Consider the following 22166-nt stretch of genomic DNA (forward strand, 5'->3'; position numbering starts at 1 on the left):
TCAGCTTCTTTGGGACAGTCTGGAGTAGACCCCCAGAAAGAAGAGAAGAACTTTTACGATAATGGTGGTATGCTATTTTTTTTTTGAATAGGCTTTATTTATTGCTCCTGCTAAATCTTTTGAGTTTAATTGGCATCGTCAGCATTAACGATTTTTTTCAGTTCTCTCAGCTATAACACTTTGCTGCATTATATTATCGACTGTAGTTTATTTTGCTCTTTCCATAACTCAAATTTTTTGAAAGAATCTGTTTTCAGCGGATGGATGCTTTAAAGGAGAATTCGCGAGTATGTATTTTACTCGATTCTGGATAACGCCTTGAAATATTGTGATAATTAGTTCATTCGTCAAAGAAAATATGAATGTATTTTCCTTTGAAGGCAATACGGGGTGGTGCAGATAAGCCGGATGGATTTCAAATAGTCGCTAAATCGTCAATTTTGAAGATATCGGGGTGAAATAAATTTCAAAATGTCAAGTCACATTGAAAATTTGTCGAAGAAATAGTATATTTTAAAACAAGTTGCAGAATGGGCTCCAATTCCAACACGAATGCGACGAAGGAGCGAGTTTTCGAACGCATGAGTGTTGGAATTGCCTTCTGCAACGAGTATTAGACGATATTTTCTCTATTTCAGTCAAGTTTTGCGAAATATTGTCGAAATTCAATGAAAAATTCAGATTATATATCCTAGTGACTTTTGTATTGTATCTTGGCAGTTGGTGTGACTGTTACGAAAATTGACAGATTACGGAATTTGAATATGAATCGTATGTTTCGAATTAAGACATTATTTACAATTACCCATTAAATTCGTGAATTATGTCTGACGAAATCGATTTAACACTACCAGAATTAAGAGAATTTGCGAATAATGTAGCAAATCATTTCACTATATCCCCAAATTATATAATATTGACAATTATTGACGTTTTTTTGAAATTTGATAGGATTAGAAGTCAGCATAGACAATCAAAAAACAAAAAACTTATCTGAAAACGATGCTGTAATGAGTTCATTACAGAACTGTTTTTAGAACTGTAATGAACTCATTACGATACCGAAATAGAGAAACAAATTTTACTTAATAATTCAATTCCTTCCTTCTCGGATGATGCATTCTTGGACCACGTTTCGAACAGCTCTCTGAGTTGTAGATATCGGTTGGAATGGATCGAATTACCGTCTCAATTAATGCCTTCAACATTTATCGATGTAAACTTTTCGGTAATTCTGTCCATTGACGTAGCTGTCAAGGTGGCAATGAGCCTCGTCACTCATCATTATATTCATTCTCCATTTATTCCAACATGCAATTGCTGAACTGGAGCCTTTTTTGATGGTCTGTTGCCAATAGTTACTGAATCAGCATGATTTTGTATTTGTAGGGATGAATTTTATTCTGAGTTGAAAATTTTTTTGTAGGTTCCAACAAGATATCCTAAGCGCTTGAGCTCTACGTTCGATTGAGCGATGAGGGCTTGCAACAACAGAATATCCGACAAATTCCACGTTCTCTAGTGTTCTTGGTTAATCCTTGTTCGAACCCATGAACCTGTTGAACGAAGTTTTTGCTCCTAGTCCTATATCGCATAAGTATATCCTTTACGAACAACACTATGAGAAGGAATGTTGAACTCACCAGGTAGTCTTGGTGACTGAAATTTCCAATCCTCCCCTTTGAGGGAATAAGGTCAGTGACCTTATAACCTCCTCTGTTCGTTCATTTTACCCGTTTCAAAAAACCCTATTCTTGTGCGCCGCCCTATATATAAGGAATTCAATTGAATAAATTTTCCTGTATAATAATACAGGAAAAAGTGTGTAAACTCTGTAAAATATTACAGAGTATTAAATTCACTATTCACGAGACTTAGTTCGCGAAAGATCACGAGAGTACAGCTCGAGAGGTGTTTCGCGTACTACGTCGGGGGAAGAGGTTCGTATAATCGAGATATATGGTTTATGCTCGAGTTGGTATTTGTTACGATTATATAACGAATAATTTCAATAACTACAACCAAAGCACTTCATTTTGATAATTCAATGGCATTTCACTGAGCTTGACTTCCTCTGTTTTTCAATCAACGTCTCAAATCAAGAACTGCATTCAAAGAACCACCCTGTATGAAAAAAGCAATAAATTTGGCACACGGTATTTATATATTTACATATTTCGCAACTTCATACTACTATTAGAATTTTTGTTTTTGTTGTTGAACTTGAATAGCCTAGAAATGGTCCTGCATAATATGATGTATCGTCGTTCGTTGTCGGTAATATTTCACAGATGTATTAAGATCTGACGCAACGAAATCTAATGCCACCTACAATGTACTTTAATTAGTTCCCAGTTTTGTAAACACGTTATTTCAGTTACACAAAATCGGAACACAGTCGCTTTGGGTATCCGTTGAACTCGTAAAATTTTCCATTTCGATTTGTTTACATTTTTCTCACACTGCAGCTCCAGACAGGATGTTTCTGTTAGATATCGATTGCTCATAATGAACGAGTTAAACCCTATTTACAAATATCCCTAATTGTTTTTGATTCTCGTGATCTTGTAGCAGTGATTCATCAGTTTCTATATTAGTGTTCTTGGAAATCCAACTTTATGAATGAAATAAAGAAGGATAAACATAAAATGATAATTGTTCGAGGATGAGCACTTTTACGACGTGAAGATATGAATCCTTTCCTATGTACAGTTAATATAAATATTTGATAATATCAATTGAAAATTATAAGCACAATTTCAATTTTGAAGATAGAAAATGGAGAAGCATGCGGAGTCCAATTAGCTGAACAACTTGTAGTAGGAATTGCAGAGAAATTTAGAAATGAAACATAGATACATCCTGAAATTGTAGATAGAGAGAATATATCTTCTCCTCCACTCATCTATTTCAAATTCTGTGTGAAATATTCCACATCACATAACTATGGAATTATTAGGAATAGTTGAAATAGATGAAGTGATGATTCGATATTCCCAAAATTCGGTATGAACATTCGAGTAATGAGTACAAACTAAATTTCCATCTAGTCAGTAGTCGCATATATCGTCAAGTCAATATTATATTTTTCTCGATATTCTTTTTTAATTTTACGGTTGTGATCAACAAGAACTTTTTCCCATAATTTGAAATTATTGATTTATATTCACTCTAAGAATCTCAACAAGTATTGAGTTTTTTTGTATATTCTGCTTGAAAAAATCTGTTCTGGTGACACTCATTGCATTAAGGACATTTTTTTTACCCTTTTTCGAGATATGAAAGGTTCTATCGAAATAAATGAAAAGATATCCAATTTCTACAAATTGTGTAAATTACATTTTGTCTTATTTAATTTAATGATGAATTTTCATCAAGTAGATGGAATCACTATTGAACAAATATAACATTAAAAAATAAATTGCTTCAGTGTGTATCCATATTTTTTTAATCTTCGAACGAAGGAAACTAGAAGCTTGAAATTTTCAGGGTATGTTCAGATCTCGAACTCTGTTGATGGGCAAAAATCGACTAGGGGTTTCGTAAATATAGCGGCTCGTTATTTTGTTTTCCCTCTATAGAGAAACCCGGAATATCCCAAAAAATTCAATATTTCATATCTGATAGACTTGGGAATTTGAGAGAAGATTGATAATGTCTTCATAAAGCTCAGTGCACCAATTTTTGTTGATCACATTTGATATTAGGTACATAGATGCGCCCTTGGATGATTGTGCAGTGCAGATCATTCATTCCAACATAAGAGAGAAAAAGATCAAGCCCTGGGTCACGAGGTGTACACATCGTGCTTCTCTCTTTTCTTTTATAGTCAATTCCTTTCTTTCTATGCGCTATCTTCTTATTATTAGATCATTGATCGCATCATCAGAATCTCAAAAAAATCTAATATTTCAGTGATAATAGGTCCGAATAAGTTGAAATTCTGCATGAGAAGGTAAAATAACGATGTCAAGCTGTAAACAGAATTTCATGTTGTTCGCGTAAAATCACAAAACAGACTAGATTGATATCAAATTTGTAGACAAATAATAATAGTCACTTGAATGACTATGTCTAATTTTAATAGGATTGTATTACCATCAGTCCTCATCTAGGATGAACTAATCGACAACAACATTATGGTATCTTACATCCCATGAATAGAGCGTTCTAAAGCTCCTGATGCCAAATCTGTTCTCTTTTCGAAATTAGTTTTCTCTCAGTTCCTTTCCGTTCTCATTCTTTAAACCGGAAAACATTAAGGTATCCACGATAATAATAAATTATTATCTTCATAGTAGCGTAGCGATTAGCTTCGTTTTCAAATTGCTAGATTCAGAAAACGAAACAGGTTATATGCGTTTTATCGCAGTGGGGCTTATGCTTCCTGGCAAAACATTATAGCTATTTGAAATTTTCCACACCTCTTCATTTTATGGGTACTGATCAAATTGAATATGTAGTTGTATTGAATATTAATTAATTCAGGGATGCTTCAATATTAGGTGAACAACTTTACTTCCGCCGTTTTGCAATAGTGGTAAATGGTAGTCGAGATAAATAGATCGTAGATGACATACAATAATAATTAAGGTATTTGTAAACATAATGCCATCGAAATATTAGTCGATTTGTGATTGCATGATAAAGTTATTCTCGATTAAACATTTCAGCTTACGAGCCAAATTATCGTCGTTTGCGAGAATTTAATTTTCTGTTTTAATTTGAAGAAATCTGTGGCTGAGGCTGATCGAATGATCTCAAATACCTATGGAGAGGCAGCTATTATAAGTGAAAGAACGTGCCGAGAATGGTTTCAACGCTTCAAGAACGGTGATTTTAACGTCGAAGTCCTGCATCGTGGTGAAAGAGAGAAGGTTTTCGAAGATGCAGAATTGGAGGCATTACTTGATCAAGACTTGTGTCAAACGCAACAAGAATTTTGGCAGGATCATTGAGAGTGACGCAATAAGCAATTTCAAAACGGCTGAAAGTCATGAGAATGATTTAGAAACAAGGAAATTGGGTGCAGTAAGAGTTGAAGCCGAGATGTGTTGAATGGCGTTTGTTTGCATGTAAACACCTGCTTGCAAGGCAAAGACGGAAGGGATTTCTGCATCGCACTGTGATCGGAGACGAAAAATGGGTTCATTACGATAATCCCAAGCGCAGAAAATCATGAGGATATCCCGGACATGCTTCCACGTCTACGGCCAAACCTAATATTCACGGTTCCAAGGTCATGCTTAGTATTTGGTAGGACCAGCTCGGCGTAATGTGTTATGAGTTGTTAAAACCTACTTAAACAAACTCAGGCGATCGTTTTAGAACGCAATTCATGCGTTTTGGGCCGCAAAAGAACGAGAGACATGATAAAGTGATTTTACAGCATAACAATGCTCATCCCTCGGTCTATCACTTATTTAGATCAATGGCACATGATCTGGCTGACCAGCTTTTCCGGTCTTATAAAAAAGTAAAAAATTGGGTCGATTCGTGGATCTCTTCAAAAGATGACCAGTTTGTTCAATGCGGGATTCGTACGCTGCTCGAAAGATGGGAGAAAGTAGTGGCCAGCGATGGACAATACTTTTAATCATGAATGTATAATCAGTTTTTTACATTAAAGCCTCAAATTCCGGATAAAACGGCGGAAGCAAAGTTGTAAGCCTATGTACCTATTAAGATTTTACCGGATTCAAAGCATAGTTGGGAATATTCGGATATTTGCTGTTGGAGTTCATCTCATTACGACATTTTGACCCTTCGTAGACAATACATTTCCCTACTCGACATTATTTACAAAAATAATAATATTCTATTTTCAGAGAAGATAAGAACCGTAAATATCCGTCTAGAATTAGAAGGCTTCTAATGAAAACATTCCAGTTGTAAATCTTCGCAAAATGAATGCAAACCACCCTGGCAAAAATCCGCTGCAGGGCGGAAAATCCAATTAACGCTTCAGCGCGTAAAATAAATCAACGTTACCTAGCGCAAACTTGACTCCTGTCCAAGCCTCTCTGACGTAATTGAAAAATCTCCTGTACAAAGGCCGTCTAGACCGATGTTGCCTCTCCTTCGACGATTCCTCTTCGCACTCCTCCGGATCCTGGTCCAGCTGTTGGATCTGCTGGTGGTGCTCTTGCTGCTGCTGCTGCTGCTGATGATGATGCTGTTGCTGATGCTGCACCATCGGATACATCATGAGTCCGGCATCGTATGGCCGGGGCGCACCCGAACGCGCGGCGTCGCGACGCACCGTCTTCGCGCGTCTTACATTATTCCGACACTTCCTGGAACAATTCGGACGAGAGTGGTGTTAGGTGGTTAGTAGCTCAGGCTTTAGCTGCGGATTAGCTGGTATTAGATCTGAAAAGGAAATTTTGGCATTAGAAGTGTATTGCTTCCTAATTTTTATTGTTCTGTAAGCGCTATTTGAAAACAAATCTAGATAAGCCGAGTAGTCCAGTAGACAGAGCAAAAAAATGGAGTCTGCTGGAAAAAAAAGGTAATGAAACTTCTACAGCTTGTTCGGTGGTGTTGTGCGATGACTCTGTCAGTTATCCAACAGGAGGACCCTGTGCTCACTTGAGGAGGGCCAAAGAACCTCAACATTTTCGGACTTTTTTCGAATTTTTGCTCATAACTTCTAAACTAATAAGTTTGCGACCAAAACGTTCATTTTTAAAGTTGTAGATAATTGAATTCTCTATAATTTTGGTGTCAGAAACATTTTCCGAAACCTCATGTTAACCGAGATACAGCCGATCAAAATTACAGGAATTTTCTCAAAACGGCATAAATTGGCAGAAAACGAAGGTTTTGGCCTTCTAACTATCAATTACCATCGGTTCTATGGTAATTCCAGTAATCATCAATATCGACTTAATGAAACAGGTAGGAAGGATGAAGCTTCGACTAAGTGCCTGTTTTTGTGAAGTGTAGTTATTTCAATGTTGTCGTGGCATGCTATCTCCTATCAAGTTAGCACAGGGCCCTCATGTTGGATAATTTGAAAGAGTCACCCTACAGCATGTCCTAACAACCTCTAGAAGTTTCATTAAGTTCGTATTCTTTTCCACGTAAAATGTGCATATCTACTGGACTAGAGAGACGCCAACTTTAGTCACAGTAAAGAAGCTGAAATGTCCCATCCTAGACGACCATCAGATATACGAGTTGCACTCACTCTCTTATCTCTATCTCAGCAATGCTTTAGAAAGAAGAGTCTTAAGTCTGACCAAAGGGAAATTATGTTAATCACAATAACAAAATCTATTCTAAAAGATATCGTAAAGCAGTCCGGAGATGACAGAAGTCCCTTACAAAAAAGTTATAGTAACCACACCCTAATCCACAAAATATTTATAAGAGTTTAACCAAACAACAATGTTGATATCTTCAGAAAGTTATTGTAACTTATAGAGTCTGAAATTGATAATATCGTTGTGGAAACGCTTCCAAAGATTCTGTGGATTAGATATTGGTTAGTACAACTTCAGAAGATGTATCGGATTCATTTTATCTCGCATCAACTTTTGTTAATTTAAAGTGTTTGAATGAAACATGTCCTTTCTTATGGAATATTTGAACTTTTCACGTACATGGGAAATTCACGGAATTGAAAGTATTTTTATACTAGAATTCGAGCTGTGTTATCTTTAATTATTTTGTTGATTTCGTGATGTTTTATCAATGAATCAAATTTTTCAGAATCACGTCCTGTCGTTACACGATTTCAATTAAGTGAACTTAAGTTTAAACGGTTTGGGACAGACCATTTCTGATGAGTTTCCATAGAACGAATGAAACAAATTATTTGATTTTCAGCATGAAATATTGGGAAACATATGAGATGACAAAATTACTGATAATAAGAAAAATTTCAGAAGAGATAAGTAAGGTGAGCTAGATGTTCTGATATAAATTTGAAATTTCTTACTGAAACTAATCGCAACCCAGAACTACTATTGTTCTTGAGTTTATTTTATGAAGAAAGTAATTAACTTTGGTCCATAAGTTGAAAGTAAAAACTCCTGTGTGGTAAATAGGTTTCAATTCTATTTCAGCAACATTCAAAAAGAAACATCCAAAAACATCTGTAACAATTGATGGATCCGAGCATAAAGTGCCGTTCATGGACAGAACTAATTTATTAGGTTGAGCACATTTATGGGATTTCTTTTCTTGTTATCAACCCCTTCGTAAATCCAATTAAGAAACACCTCGTAAAAAAAGTACTTTACAGGGTGGACCACGATCAATGGTACTCTGAACTCTTACGGAGGACGGAAGGTTTGATTTTATTGAAAATTTGGTTTCTTGGGTAGGAAAAAAAGCGATTTATCTGCTTTCATTAAAAAGTACTTACAACTTCAATATTTCAATCAGAACACCCATATTAATACTTTGTTAGGTTTGCCTAAGCTTCTTGATCCTTTATGTATCAACTTCCTCATCCCTATTTTTAACGGTTTTCAAGTTATTGATTGACTTACTTTTTTTTGATACACAGGATATTTATACACCACAACCGAAATTTTGGCTTTCTAGGATTCCAAGTACAGAAGAGATGAATGTTTAATTGAAACTTCATTTTGAACAAAACGGGAGAAAATCAATCAAATACTCTATTACAAGGAAATTAATATATAAATAATCAAGATGCTACGATAAGCCGGAAAAAGTAATAATATGCATGATATTAGATTGGATATATCGAAGTTGTTAGTACTTTTTGATATAAACGGAAAAATCGCAACGCTGAAAATGTTTCAGATCGATAGAGCAATGGTTTCTACCCAAGAAACCAAATTTCCATTGAAATTCTACCTTCTGTTATCTGTAAAAGTCCAGGGTACCATCTACCGTGGCCCACTTGTATAGTACTTTTTTTACGAGGTGTTTCTTAATTGTAGGTTCAAAGGAAGGGGTTGACAACAAAAAAAGAAATCCCCTAAATGAGATCATACTAACAAATTAGTTCTGTCCAATTTTCAATAAAATCGTACCTTCCGTTCTATATAAAAGACCAAGTAGGTACCATCGCCTTGGACCACCATGTATACTACGAAGTAGCCAAATACCTAGAAGATAAAAAGCCTTTTTTTATAATAAATTGAAGCATTGTACTTTGTCTTCCTCACTTCGAGATTCGAGGATTAATAAATCCAATTCAGTTTATCTGAACTCCGCAAGCTTGGATCTTGGTTTTCAAGGTTTTGCGTATAATTAAGAACAAATAGCCTTTAGTTCTGTCGATAATCTCTACCCCTGCAGAGCGGATAACGGTCAGCTAATGCTGAAGAAAATGACATGAACAGATTCATCGTGTCACACCCACATAATCTCCATAATTGCCTTGTTAAACCTGGAAAAATAAACCATTTATATTCCGCATTGTCGACGCTCGATCCAATGATTACAAATTTATAGATAAGGAATGAAAAATGGCAGTTCAGAATCTGATAAATTGACGTATTTGCGCCATCGCCATCTGCTAATGACTGTTGGTATTTATCTCAGTTATGCCAACATGTCCGAGTGACAGCCCACAGTTGTTTTCTATTGTCATCCATCTGATAACCTAGAAATCATATGTCACGGTGTCGAACGACAAAATTTCGCGCATAAATGGGCTGTTGTGTACAGCAATCCGCAGTTTTTCAGTAGGTGAGTATCAGGGATGATTTATTACCAACGCTGGCAAATTCGGGCTATATTATTATGTGAAGCTTGTCCTGTCGCATGGATGCAGGCAATTTTCGAGATTCATATCTATTTATGAGGATTATTCCTGTTTCGGAATATGGAGGAGTATATTTTATCATGTTCCATCACAGATAACCATTTTTTTTTCGAATCAGGCGATTATTCCTTCATGATCGTGATGTATATTCGACATTATTTGGTTATGTTTGCACAAAATTTTCAGCCAAGCTAGCAAAATTTCTGCATACTCTTCTGATGATTAGATTCCACTAATGGTGTAATAAATCAGGAATAAACCATACAACTTCCTACTAAAATATACACACAATAACAGAAATAGCAGTTGGTTCATTTGAACTCTAATACACGCTAGCAGACATTTTGGTGCCCGCTATTTTTCAGTTTTCAATTTAAACCGAAATTTACACTTTTCAATTTTTTGGAAAAAGCTCTGAGATTTTGTCAAGCAGAACTATTTTTGGAGTTGAGCAGGATAAAGAATTTTTATTATCAAGTTTGACAAAAAAAAAAGTTATTGAACTATTTATTAACAAAAACACTTGGATTTGAGTGGATATTCATTACAAAATTTACATACATACTTGGATTTTTCTGCTGGTGAATACGGCTGTTCTGTTTGGTTTAATAGTGCTCATGTTTATAAAATTGATGCACAGCTTAACGTTTCTATGAGGATTATCAGTAGAACTATTAGATCTACACAGTTACATTGGTTACCAGTGCTATCACATATACTTCCGCCTCATATTTGTAGACAGGTCTCAGTCAAGATATCTTGGGAAAAATTTTATTTCTACCTGAACTTATTTCCAATTGTATTTCAGCTCTCAAATACTAAAACTGCCGAATTAAAGTCACGCAAACCTTTTTGGATTAGGAATAATAGCTTAATTTTACATCGACTCAAGATTGGTCATGGTCATTGTAATAGTATGCACTTCAAATGGTATTCTATTGATAGCCGACTATGTGAGTGTGGTATAGAAGAATCCATTGACCACTTGGTAAATACTTGTGCAATTCATGAATTTAATGGTGGTTTCCAAGCTATCCATTCAATTTCATATTCTTTTCTAGAACGGATCGCTAACTTCAGATCAATAAAATGGAAACTAATATTTATTGCTCCTTTCTGGTTCTTTTCTTTTTTGTTTTCAGATTTTATTATGAAGTCGTCAACCATTGGGGAAGAGAAAGGATAGAGAGGATTTTGTTTGGATGAAGAGGAAGCCCTTCAATATAATCTGTGCTCTGTATCATAGTTGAAAATGTATGACCCGTTTACATTTCCTCTTCTAATATTGAGATTACATTTACATGTAATTATAATTTTTTGTATTGCTCCATCTCAAAAGAATAAATCCAGCATTAACTGAGTCTTACTCTGTAAACATGTCTTACTCTGTGAACATTGATTCGAAGAAAACCATCCTTTTACAGCACGAAATTCGATATTATGCCTCGAGTTCTTGGTCTCAAGTTTATAATTAGGTGCGATAAGGAAAAATATGAAAATGTTGGTAATAATATTTCTCTTCATCCAAGTAGAGAAGTTTAACCATGTCGTCTTCCTAAGTTCAATAGAATTTCCTTTTCCAAACTTTCCGTGTTTCTTATCTTATGCTGTACAAAAACTCCCAGCTCAGAAATGCCCAAACCGATGGAAGATTCCCGAGAGACTAACCCCGAAGAAAGCATAAAACAAAATTGAATTGAGAAAGCATTGCATACCACTCGCACCCTCTTCAAAGGCAAGTAGGTAGTATATTTCACGATTATAGTTCTTTTCACGATGACAATAATTTTAAAGGATGTGTTTTCAGTGAATCCTGGGGAAGATAATTTACATAACATTTTTCCAAAAACCTTATTCCTTCAGAGTCTCAGCTCTTCGAAGAGAGTTATTATTGAACATTCACACTACGAAAGGATTTAAAAGTTTTTTCTGTGTTCAAAATCCTTAGGAAAATTCAAATGATCATAATATCCAGTTATAGTAAAGTGGAATAATTGAATTGATAATTAGTTTTATTGCCTTTTTTCTAAATCTGTGGTAATAATCCGAAAAGATTTTATATAATCGTTCAATAATCACAACGAAAGGACGAGGAGAAACACCCTGTATCTAGAAAACAGAATTTATGGCCTCAAGTTTATAGGAATGACTTTTTTTTAGAATTGACCAGGAAATCTCTCATTATCGTTTGAACTTTCAATTTGTTTTCATCATGTGATATGCTAACTTTGAATGCAAATCTACAGGGTGATATTTATTCTGGAACAGTGCCCGTTTCTTTCCTCCAGAACTTTTTTTGGTGGACCACTGGTAGTTTAGAAAAATTTGAACAGAGACTTTGGTTCAGTATTACACTTTTCGGTTTCTTCTAGATTTTTCGTATCTGCTACCGATTTCGAGAAAAATCTCAAACAATTTTCTACTAATCCTCAGCAAAAGTATTAGGATCCAGTTAGTAAGCTGTGATGAATAAATTAATTTGAAGTTTTGGTACTCATTTACCCAATTTGTAGCGAAGAGTTCGCGCCTTTTCAGCTAATGACTTCAGTGTCGATGATGCATTGCTAAAAAAATCTAAACTAACAACAATACAAGAAACACCATGTATCTCGAGACACAGCGAGATAAGGGGATGGTATAAATCTTAAGTAGAAATTAAATTTTTTTTTTTTGCATACTATTTGCATGTGGCTGGAGATGAAAAATTTCATACTAACATTTTGAGATAGGCTTCTTCTATTTTTGTTACAAATTTACCCCTCAAAATCTATAGCATCAATGCAGCTACGGCTCAAATAATTCAAAATGCAGAAAACCCCTATATTTCATGCTAATGCATGAAATTCCACCATTGGTTAAATGAACTAGAATGGTGTTTGATAACTCATGACCCTTTCCTGCAAAATTTTTATGATTCTCTCGATTCAACTTCGAGCATAGTTTACAGGAAACTGCAATACCTATACAACCAGATAAGAATGAAACAATGGAAACTTTGGAAGTGGCAGATTAGAAAAGGTCGAAAGATTCCAGTCCTAGTTAAAAATCATTCGTAATTGGTTATAGATTGATTCCATGTTTTTATAACAATTATCATTGAGGTTCTTTCGAAATAGTTCGGAAATGATTTTGACAGTACAGACTCAAAATTACCCCACCTAAATTGAAAAAAATTCCTTGTCATGAATTTTTCTCCGAACATCAGAACGGTAGATTAATTAAATTGATAAAATGAGAGCTGAGAGAAACTATTACGCTTTAAAAAAGTTTTTAAGAGGACAATTTTATTTTTATCATTATCATCCCTGTTCATGCGATTTCTAAAGATATAAAAACTAAATACAATGGACTGTAAGATATTAAAATTAATATAAATGAAGAGACAATATGCGCAACTACGTGTAAACACCTACCAATAATCTATTCACTTTGCTTATCAAGAAAAAAAAGAGGGAAGCACTGATTTAAAGTCAAAAGGTTATGAACGCTCATTCATGCATGAGCCAATTATACTTTTCAACATATGCCTACATACATTTATGTAATCTCCAAGGTTGCAATTGGCGCATGATTGAATGAGTGATCAAAAGCTCGTTATTTCACATCAGTTTTTTCCTTCATATTTTATCATATTTTCTATTGTTTTGACGACGCTATAAACAAAACATTTTAGAAACAGTATCCTGTCAGCTCTGTTGTCTATTTCGAAATATTGGATAGTTACCTTATTATTTAGTTTTCATCATTTTTCACGAATTTCCTAGGGTTTGATGTTATGATAAGCTAGAATTTTCGGATGAAACTTCAAATTCTTATTTTAAAACTACACTGGACGCTTGAACAATTTCGGAAATATGAGGTGATTTATTTTCTATATTCTTCCTGAATTTTATCTGTCTCTAGTGATGCGATAAATATGAGATTGACATGTAGGTGCATACCCCTTTTTTCCCGGAAGAGTGTCAACATTTCTGAAGTTTATGGCTTGTTGAGCCAGATATTCTACTCCATCGACAGAGAAAAAAATTTGGTTTTTATGATGAAGTGATTACCGAGGTTAAAGCCTATTTCGAAAGTACAGACGAATTTTCCTTCACGAAAGGTATTGAAAAGTTAGAGAAGTACATGTATCACTATAGAAGATAACTATGTTGACGAATGAATTCGAATTTTAAAAATGAATATATTTTTACTGGTTTTTGAGAAAAGTCTTAGGTAGATAGTGATTTATTCAGGCAAATAGAGCTCAAAAATCTGATCAGAACAGCATTTTATAACTTAGTAGAGGAAAATAGATCAGCTCTACCGAAGTTGCATAAACTCATTTTCAACAGGTAGGCATTGCATGAACCTAGATCCTATTCATAATCCAATCGAATCTGGCCTCAACGAGGTCATGAACTGAACTAAACCCATAGTCCATAGTCCTAATTAAGGGACTATATTATACCTGGAATTTCTAGCCTAATATTTACTCGGTCATCTGAAGCCAGATTTGAATTAATTGTCCCATTTGAAACGCATTAGTGTACAAGTCACTCAAAGCCCTATCGAAGGGAGATCTTATTTTCATGGTCCTTCGCAGCTGGATTTGGATCTGAGTAATTTATACTTTCAATAGAAAAATTTGAAAGAGTCCTGTGCAGCAGATAGTTCAGAAATTAATTACTGATCACAGAATTCGCTTAAGATGATAACATGCATTGTTTGTCCTTTGATTGGGAAATAGACTCATCATAACTTATGAAATGATGTAATTATGATATAGAATTCCAATTCCAATGATTTCCAATAAGAATGAATGCTAATTTTCAGATTATTTGGGTTATTCTATTTTCGCATGACAGTTTGAAGTAGGGCTGGGACTTTTTCGCCTTTTTGTTTTCGAATATTCATCCATAAATTTATTCGATTATTCGAATAATTCATTCAAACAACTATTCATGCTTGATTATTCATGAGTAGTCATGAATATTCATCTATTCGTTGATTATTCAGTGATTATTCAATGATTATTCAGTGGTTATTCAATGATTATTCAGTGATTATTCAATGATTATTCAGTGATTATTCAATGAATATTCAGTGAATATTCAGTGATTGAACTCATGTTTTAATGAACCAATAAATTTCCTAGCGTTTTGATGAGTGAATATACCCTTTGCGACGTGGTATAATCGTTTTGGTGTTTTGCCTCTCGCCATATACGCTCTATTAGTGTGACGTCACAAGCCGCCATTTTTGGTTCTTCTGTCAGTGTTCGGAATACAAACAAATAAATTGTCATTCAAATTAGTACGGTCTCGTTGAAGGAATTGGCTTATTTTCATAAATAAGAGTATTTGAGGAACGATTTCAGTATTAATTGATAGACCGAAGGAACGAGGTTAATACCAGTAACTTTGAATCCTGTATCATTCCCCAGATTTTGTAAAAAGCCGTGTTTATTAGTTGGACCTCAAGTTCGAACTTATGGCATTAATCTCGTTTCTTCTGTCTATCAATTAATCGTTCCTCAAATAATCTTATTTATCAAAATTAGCCAATTTCTTCAACGACAACGTACTAATTTGAATGACAATTTGTTTGTTTGGATTCCGAACACTGACAGGAGTTTATTGATAATTTTAATTCAATTGCATCTATCAATTTCAATATTATGTAATTTCCAGTAATTTTAATATTAATAAAACGATTTGTCCGTAGTGAATCACAAAACCTTGTTTTAATCATTCCTGAATAGTGAGTCAAGTGATCACTCAAACTTCCATTCGTAACTTCATAAATATCCAATTACTCACTGAATAGAAAACTATTCACTGATTATTCATGAATAGAAAAGTAGTTATTGATTATTCAACTATTCAGTGAATACTCGACTATTCACTGATTATTCATGAATAGAAAAGTAGTCATTGATTATTCAACTATTCAGTGAATATTCAGGATTATTCGAATAATGCAAAATGAAATTATTCGAATAATTATTCAATGATAATTCGAATATTCAAATCATTCATTCATGATTCCCAGCCCTAGTTTGAAGATACATGCAAAATTTCGTTGAACAGTACAAATTTGAACAAGAGCACAAAAGCTCCTTTTTGAATTTTTCAACTGATTTGATTGCGGAAAACTAGTTTTTTCCGCACTCGTGTGAAAAAACCATTTTATTATATTTCATAACTACATATATGAAATAATAACGTTTTATGCAAAATTTGCGTGGTGTTCTCATACTCAAGTGTAAAGTTTATGTTCAGACATAAAATCATACAATACATTATTGAAAACACCCTCGTTAATTTCGAGTTAATCTCGGGTTTCGAAATCGGGTTTGAACGAGCTTATTTGAATTCATTCATGATTCAATAAACATTTGGAAAGCGGCAAGCGGAAGTTTATGTTTTATATATCGCAAAACGTGAATTGGGCTACTCTCATTCGATTTGGAATATGTCCACAAATCAACAATAATTTGATAGAGAATTTCGTTTCATTAACCACATAATTCATTTACTCTGCTCTTGCTACATGAGTTTATGTTTCTCGATGAGTTTGGCATATTTGCTATCTCTTCACAATTCAATTCTATCTCCCTATTATTTGATCCAGATAAAAACTACTTATATCTCATTTCTCATTAATTCAAATTAAGAAGAATATATTGAAAGTTATCCCAAACACCGGAAGGTATTATTGGGATTCAGATTATGTATTTTTCCGGGGGAACAACTTTTCCCGCTCTCCACATCCCCGTAAGTGCAACCCCTTGATTTTTAATAGGGATGAGCGATGTTGCGATACTCATTTTTACGATCATATAATATTGATTATCATCAATCAAATACATAATCAAATTAATTTCTCTAAAATTGTTATTTCAATTGTGAATGTTGATTTGCATATCTATTTCACAGAAGAGTAAGAGAGAAGATTTATGACTACCTGTGGAGTTTGCTATCACTTCAAATCGTACCAAAGAAACTTTTCTTCAGTCAGCCTACGTTGTTCTCATATTCAAGTCAGTGAGATGAATATACAAGTTGTACGTTTGTAAATTCATTTGATTTTTTGATGAACAAAAATTGTATTGAAAAAACAAACATACCGAAACGTACGTCTGTCTTAATAATTATGATTAATTCAATTATTCATTTCATTAGTCGTTCGATATTCACAAAAAAATCTTTTACTATGATAGGATCCTAGCAAAATTTCGTATTAATATTCATTTCACTACTTTGCAGAGTTTATATACTACTAAACTGCAACACCCAGAAGGAGGTGTTTAAATTTAATTTTTTTCTTATAAAACATATAGGTATAATAAAGCAAGGAGTAAATGATTGAATTCGGAGAAAAAAATCGTGAAGGTTTTTTTATGAGAACAATTTTTGTTACTTAAATATTGTAGTCATATTTTGCAGGTTTTTTAAATTTTACAACAAACCAGCTGTTCGAGGATATCCAAAGTCGATGTTTAGTTGTTGTTAAAATGCCTAGACCACGTGTACGCGGAATTTTTAGCCAAGTGAATTTGAAAGAGGTCGAATTATTGGTCTACGGGAGGCGGGGTTGTCATTTCGAGAAATCGTTAACCGTACGAACAGAAATTCAACTACTGTTATGAGATGTTGTGAAGCGTGGTCCGATAATGCCCAAAATCGAAGAAGAGTAGGCAGCCAACGTCGAAGGCGCACAAATGAAGTTCAAGATCGACGTCTAATACTGATGGCCATTAGAGACCGATTTGCGACAACTCGATCTTTGGCTGATGTTAGGAGAACAAGGCCACCTTGTAACTGTCCGAACGGTTTACCGCCGGATAAGGTCTTTTGAGCTGCAGCATTATCATTCCCATCTTGTGCTACCTCTGACAGTTGAGCATCGCCGGAAACGATGACAGTGGTGCAGAGAACGTCAACATTAGAATGTGGAATGGCATCAGGTCGTCTTTTCTGATGAATCTCGATTCTCCTTGGGTGCACATGATGGCCGAAGAAGGGTTAGACGACGTCAGGGAGAAAAACGAACCTCAATTTGATGTTGAGCGCCATGTACACCGGACAATAGGCGTTATGTTATGGGGTAGTATTACACATAAATTCTTGGGAGTTGATCTATGTAACTGAACAATCTATACTGAAGCATGACAGCTTTTTGAACGAAGTTGTTTTCCAAATAAACTAGTCATGAAATGTTGCTACTTCAGAATGATAACGAGTATTATACCAACTTCGAAGAAAATATTTAAGGCTCACCCGCTTGATTCAGTTGGACAATTTCGACCACAAATTTTCTCAATTATGTAATACACACAGTGGTTAAATGAGGACTATTGTGATTATTTTACTGAATATAGAGTACGACCAGTTCGTTATAACATTTTATATTCCCCCATCAAAAACCTGAAGAACTGTTATGTCCACCTGGAACATCAAAGAAAATACCTAACAATAAGTTCGAGGCTTACGTCCGAAACACTCCAATCGTTATTTGCGAATGTATTCAAAGCTATCTTACTGAAATAAACCCGCAAAACTCTCTCTACTAAAATGAAAAGCTCTCCGCAAGGCGAAACATCTATTCCAATCCACGTTGTTTATTTTTCGTCCTATCCGTTTTCGGACAACAGACCAGTAAAGGGGATGTAAAATGGTTTGACAAACTCATCCGATGCCCTTCTGCGGATTGAAACACGATCAGAGACAAATACCAAATCGTTCGAAGCCAAGATGCCAGCGATTCGTCTAACGTGCGTTTTTACCTCGATTCAATTTATCATGGCAGTAAGGCATCATGAAAGACTTACGTCCCATCCGATTGCTGGGGTAAAATCTCATTGTCTGACACGAACTCATCCTCTTAAACGAACTTTTTTTTCCTTTTATCTCTCTCACTTCATTTCATCCAATCCTTCGTTTATACTCGAGAAGTGATTTTTAGCTCCTTACGTTATAATACCGTTGAAAGGAGGACATGACCTCTAACTGTCCTTCACAATCTCGAAAAAAAGGTTTGTTGTTGATTGAGGTCAGGAACGTTGGAACGCCAGGAACGTTGAAATATTATACAGGATGATTCGAAATTTAGAATCAAAATTTCAGGGACGTATTTTTCAAGTCAAAGTAAGACTTTTTTCCCTAAACTTGTACCCGCAAACACTTCGTTACAGAGAGTAAAAGTTTCAAGATTTTTTAGTTTTTTCTTCATAACTCTTTCAGTTTTTGAGATATTAAGGTCAAATTGGAAATAAAGGATGGTTAGGTTTCTTATTTCCTCAGCAAAACTTGTATTGAGATCACAAAATAAACACGTAGAAATTTTGGTTTTCATTTTGATAATAATAGGTTCCTACCTTCCGTTAAAAATTTTAACTAAATGTAGATAAAAATGATTTCACCTTTTCCTCGATAACGATTGCAAATGCAAGAAATTACAAGAGACAAACAACTTTATGAACAAAATATAGAATTCATTTCCTTTGTTAGAATTCACCAGGGGCGTACTACAAAAATTGCAAGGGGCGAAAAAGGACTGAAAAATAACTCCCTGTATCTTGTTACAATCATTCGGCATACTAGATGATGTAAACCCTAAAACATTGATCGCGAATTTCGATATCTAAAAAATTGAAAGAGCTATGAAGAAAAATTAAAAAAAAATCATGAAACTGTGTAGTTCGGTAACGAAGCGTTTGAATAATACGCCACTAAAATCTTGATCTGATACTTATCAATATTACAATGTCTTTCAACGCTTCAATCGTTGACGACAATAGTTACTAAACGGTCACGTAGAGCTAGTTGTATGAAACGCCTATTTTGACGATATTTACTCCTATTTGTACTTCTAAGTGCTCCTCTACTTTGTGTTTTCACCAATATGCATAAGCCTGATATCCTACTGTTGTACCGTATCCCTGTCAAAGGCGTTAACATATTGTTACTCAGACGTTTTTGAACTCCATAGGTATTATTTGCTACGCTCAAAGTCACGTCTTATAAATATGTATAATTGTAATCACAAATTACAACATAAAAATTGAAAAAAGTGAGAAAAGCACTGATGTGAAAAGGGGATTTTTTGAGCGCTCTTTTATTCATACCATGCCAATTGCGCCCTTGGCTACCACATACTTGTATACATCATAATGGTATATATTTCTTAGGGCACAAAACGGCACATGAATGAGCGAGCTTGAAATTGTAAATTTTATATTTACTTACAATATCTCAACTTGGTGAGATCTGTTGTCTTACTGAAATGATATGTTTTTTCTATGATTATGATGAATCAACATGAAAGTTTAAATAAAATTCCAAATTGTTGTTTCATTTTTACTTGCAAAATACCAACAATGTCTAAACTGTTGTAATCTTTGAAATTCTTCATGAATTTTCTGTGATTCTGGTTGAACTATGAATATGAAATTCTGCATGAAGCAGAATGGATATTCTATAGCTACAGGCAAAATCTCAACCTGATCTGTTATCCAATCACGGAAATATTCTGTATTTAATTTTTTTTCAGTATTTTTCCTGATATTTCTATTATTCTAGTACTTAGATCAACACGAAATCTCGTACGAAGCTTGGAATTGATATTTCATATCATCAACCAGAATCACATTCCTGTTAGTTTTCTGATCACGGAAAAGTGGTTTTTTTTAATTCTTTTTGAATTCTCTATGGTTCTGATCACGCGATCAACATGAAATATTGCACAATGGTGTCATTCTACATCCCAATGCAAATTTTCTTCTCGATCGAACTGCAAAGCTCCAAAATCTAATATTATTTTCGTAAAAAATGATAAGTTCATATTGTAATCACAGCATGCTTTGAATGAAGTCAATTTGATGCCAGAAAATCAAGTTGGGCAAATTATCCTTTTTGAGTGTATCAGTTTCGATATATTTACATAAACAACAAATATGTCCCTCATAAACATGATTCCAAAATTGATTTTTAATTCACTTTATACATTATTCCTATAATAAATTTTATAGAATTGCAGTATGGGATGTGATTGATTAATTCGAAACTCCATATAGGACATAAATTGATGAATAAAAAAGTCTATAAAATTCATAGGACTGGAATTAAATTTTCCTGAAAACCAGTTGCGATAAGCTTTATTGCTCATATAACTCTGTACTCGCTGCCATTCATCACAACCTCTTTTGTTCAATGATCCAGCACAAGTAGTAAAACATAAATGGGAAACCCGAAACCTCTTGTTTATCATGCTGAGAGTCAAAGAGCAGCTTTTGCTATTGCTTTAACTTTGATTTAAAGGTTATTCATTTGTCTGAATTATGATCGCTATAAGACCTGACATTGGAAACCTTTAGGTTTTCCGTGGTTTCAACCTCAACAGTCGATGAATAATATATTGAAGTGATTTATAATGGCACTCACGGTAACTATCACCTGTTGCTTGCATGCCTTTGAAGGCGTTTTTCGAAGCCATAAGTTCAACTTTGAAAGAACATTATTATTATGAAAACGTGAAGGGTTTCAGAACTTGTTATGAGCCGATCTAAAAGGATTTAACAGAATGGAGAATTATGAGGAATGAGAATTTATTCGCCCAATACCTATATGACACTTTTATATTCTTTCCACTCATAAAAAAATTTCTCTTTTATTTTTTAGAGCTTCGTTATCATAATAACATTATTCCGATAGCATGAATGGAGTAAATTCATTTCAAATTTGAAAGAGATCCATGTTTTTGATGTAACGATAGCTACTGTGAAGGGATAAGGTTTAAAAGCTTCTTGTTTTCCCAATGTACCAACAAAAAGATTTCTGATGATTTCAAATCAACATTTTTCTTAAAGATATTGGCCACTAGAAGTTTAATTTAGTTCGAAGATATCTACTATATAAATAGAAGAAAAATACCGGTAATAAGTCATTAAAACCCAGTTATGAATAAGGTAATAGATGAATGTGGTATTATAAATTCAAATTTATTGTATTGCTTTCAAAATGGAATACATTGATGAATAATTTAATCATAAGAACATCATCATTCAGAAATCTACTTCATTCGGTGTAAATTTTTTTTTTTCTTTCATCGATTTAAATGGTGGCCTTGAAGTGGCAATTGAAGTTTTTGAAAGAGAAATATGTAGGCGAAAATCATATCGGAAGAATATGATGACATTTTCTATGTTTTCGCACATAAATTTTAATTTGCAATATAATATTTGAAACAGATTCTCGGTTCGATATTGTTGACTATTGCAAAAATGCCAATTACACTTCATATAAACTGACAGAATAGAACACTGTAATAGATATTCACTATACAAGTGGGATAAAGGCATCATTACTATATGAGTGTGTAAGTTGCAAACGATTCCGTAGCATGATTTGTGGAATGATTGTGGAATATAGTA

At 34.2% G+C, this 22166-nt stretch overlaps 1 protein-coding gene across 6 annotated transcripts in view; it reads right to left on the reverse strand.

Annotated features, from left to right (window-relative positions):
• LOC123674723 (Kv channel-interacting protein 1-like) overlaps window positions 1–22166 on the reverse strand; it is a 228272-nt gene that overhangs the window by 73143 nt on the left and 132963 nt on the right. For 3 of the 6 annotated variants that reach the window (XM_045609727.1, XM_045609728.1, XM_045609725.1), the window contains one exon: window positions 5992–6372. The exons of the other annotated variants lie outside the window; for them this stretch is intronic. In XM_045609727.1, the coding sequence (XP_045465683.1) occupies window positions 5992–6208 (217 nt within the window). In that variant the 5' untranslated portion in view covers window positions 6209–6372. The remainder of the gene's footprint in view (window positions 1–5991; window positions 6373–22166) is intronic. 6 annotated transcript variants of the gene reach the window in all.

This window comes from Harmonia axyridis, chromosome 3, assembly GCF_914767665.1.
Source record: "Harmonia axyridis chromosome 3, icHarAxyr1.1, whole genome shotgun sequence".
Taxonomy (NCBI): Eukaryota; Metazoa; Arthropoda; class Insecta; order Coleoptera; family Coccinellidae; genus Harmonia; species Harmonia axyridis.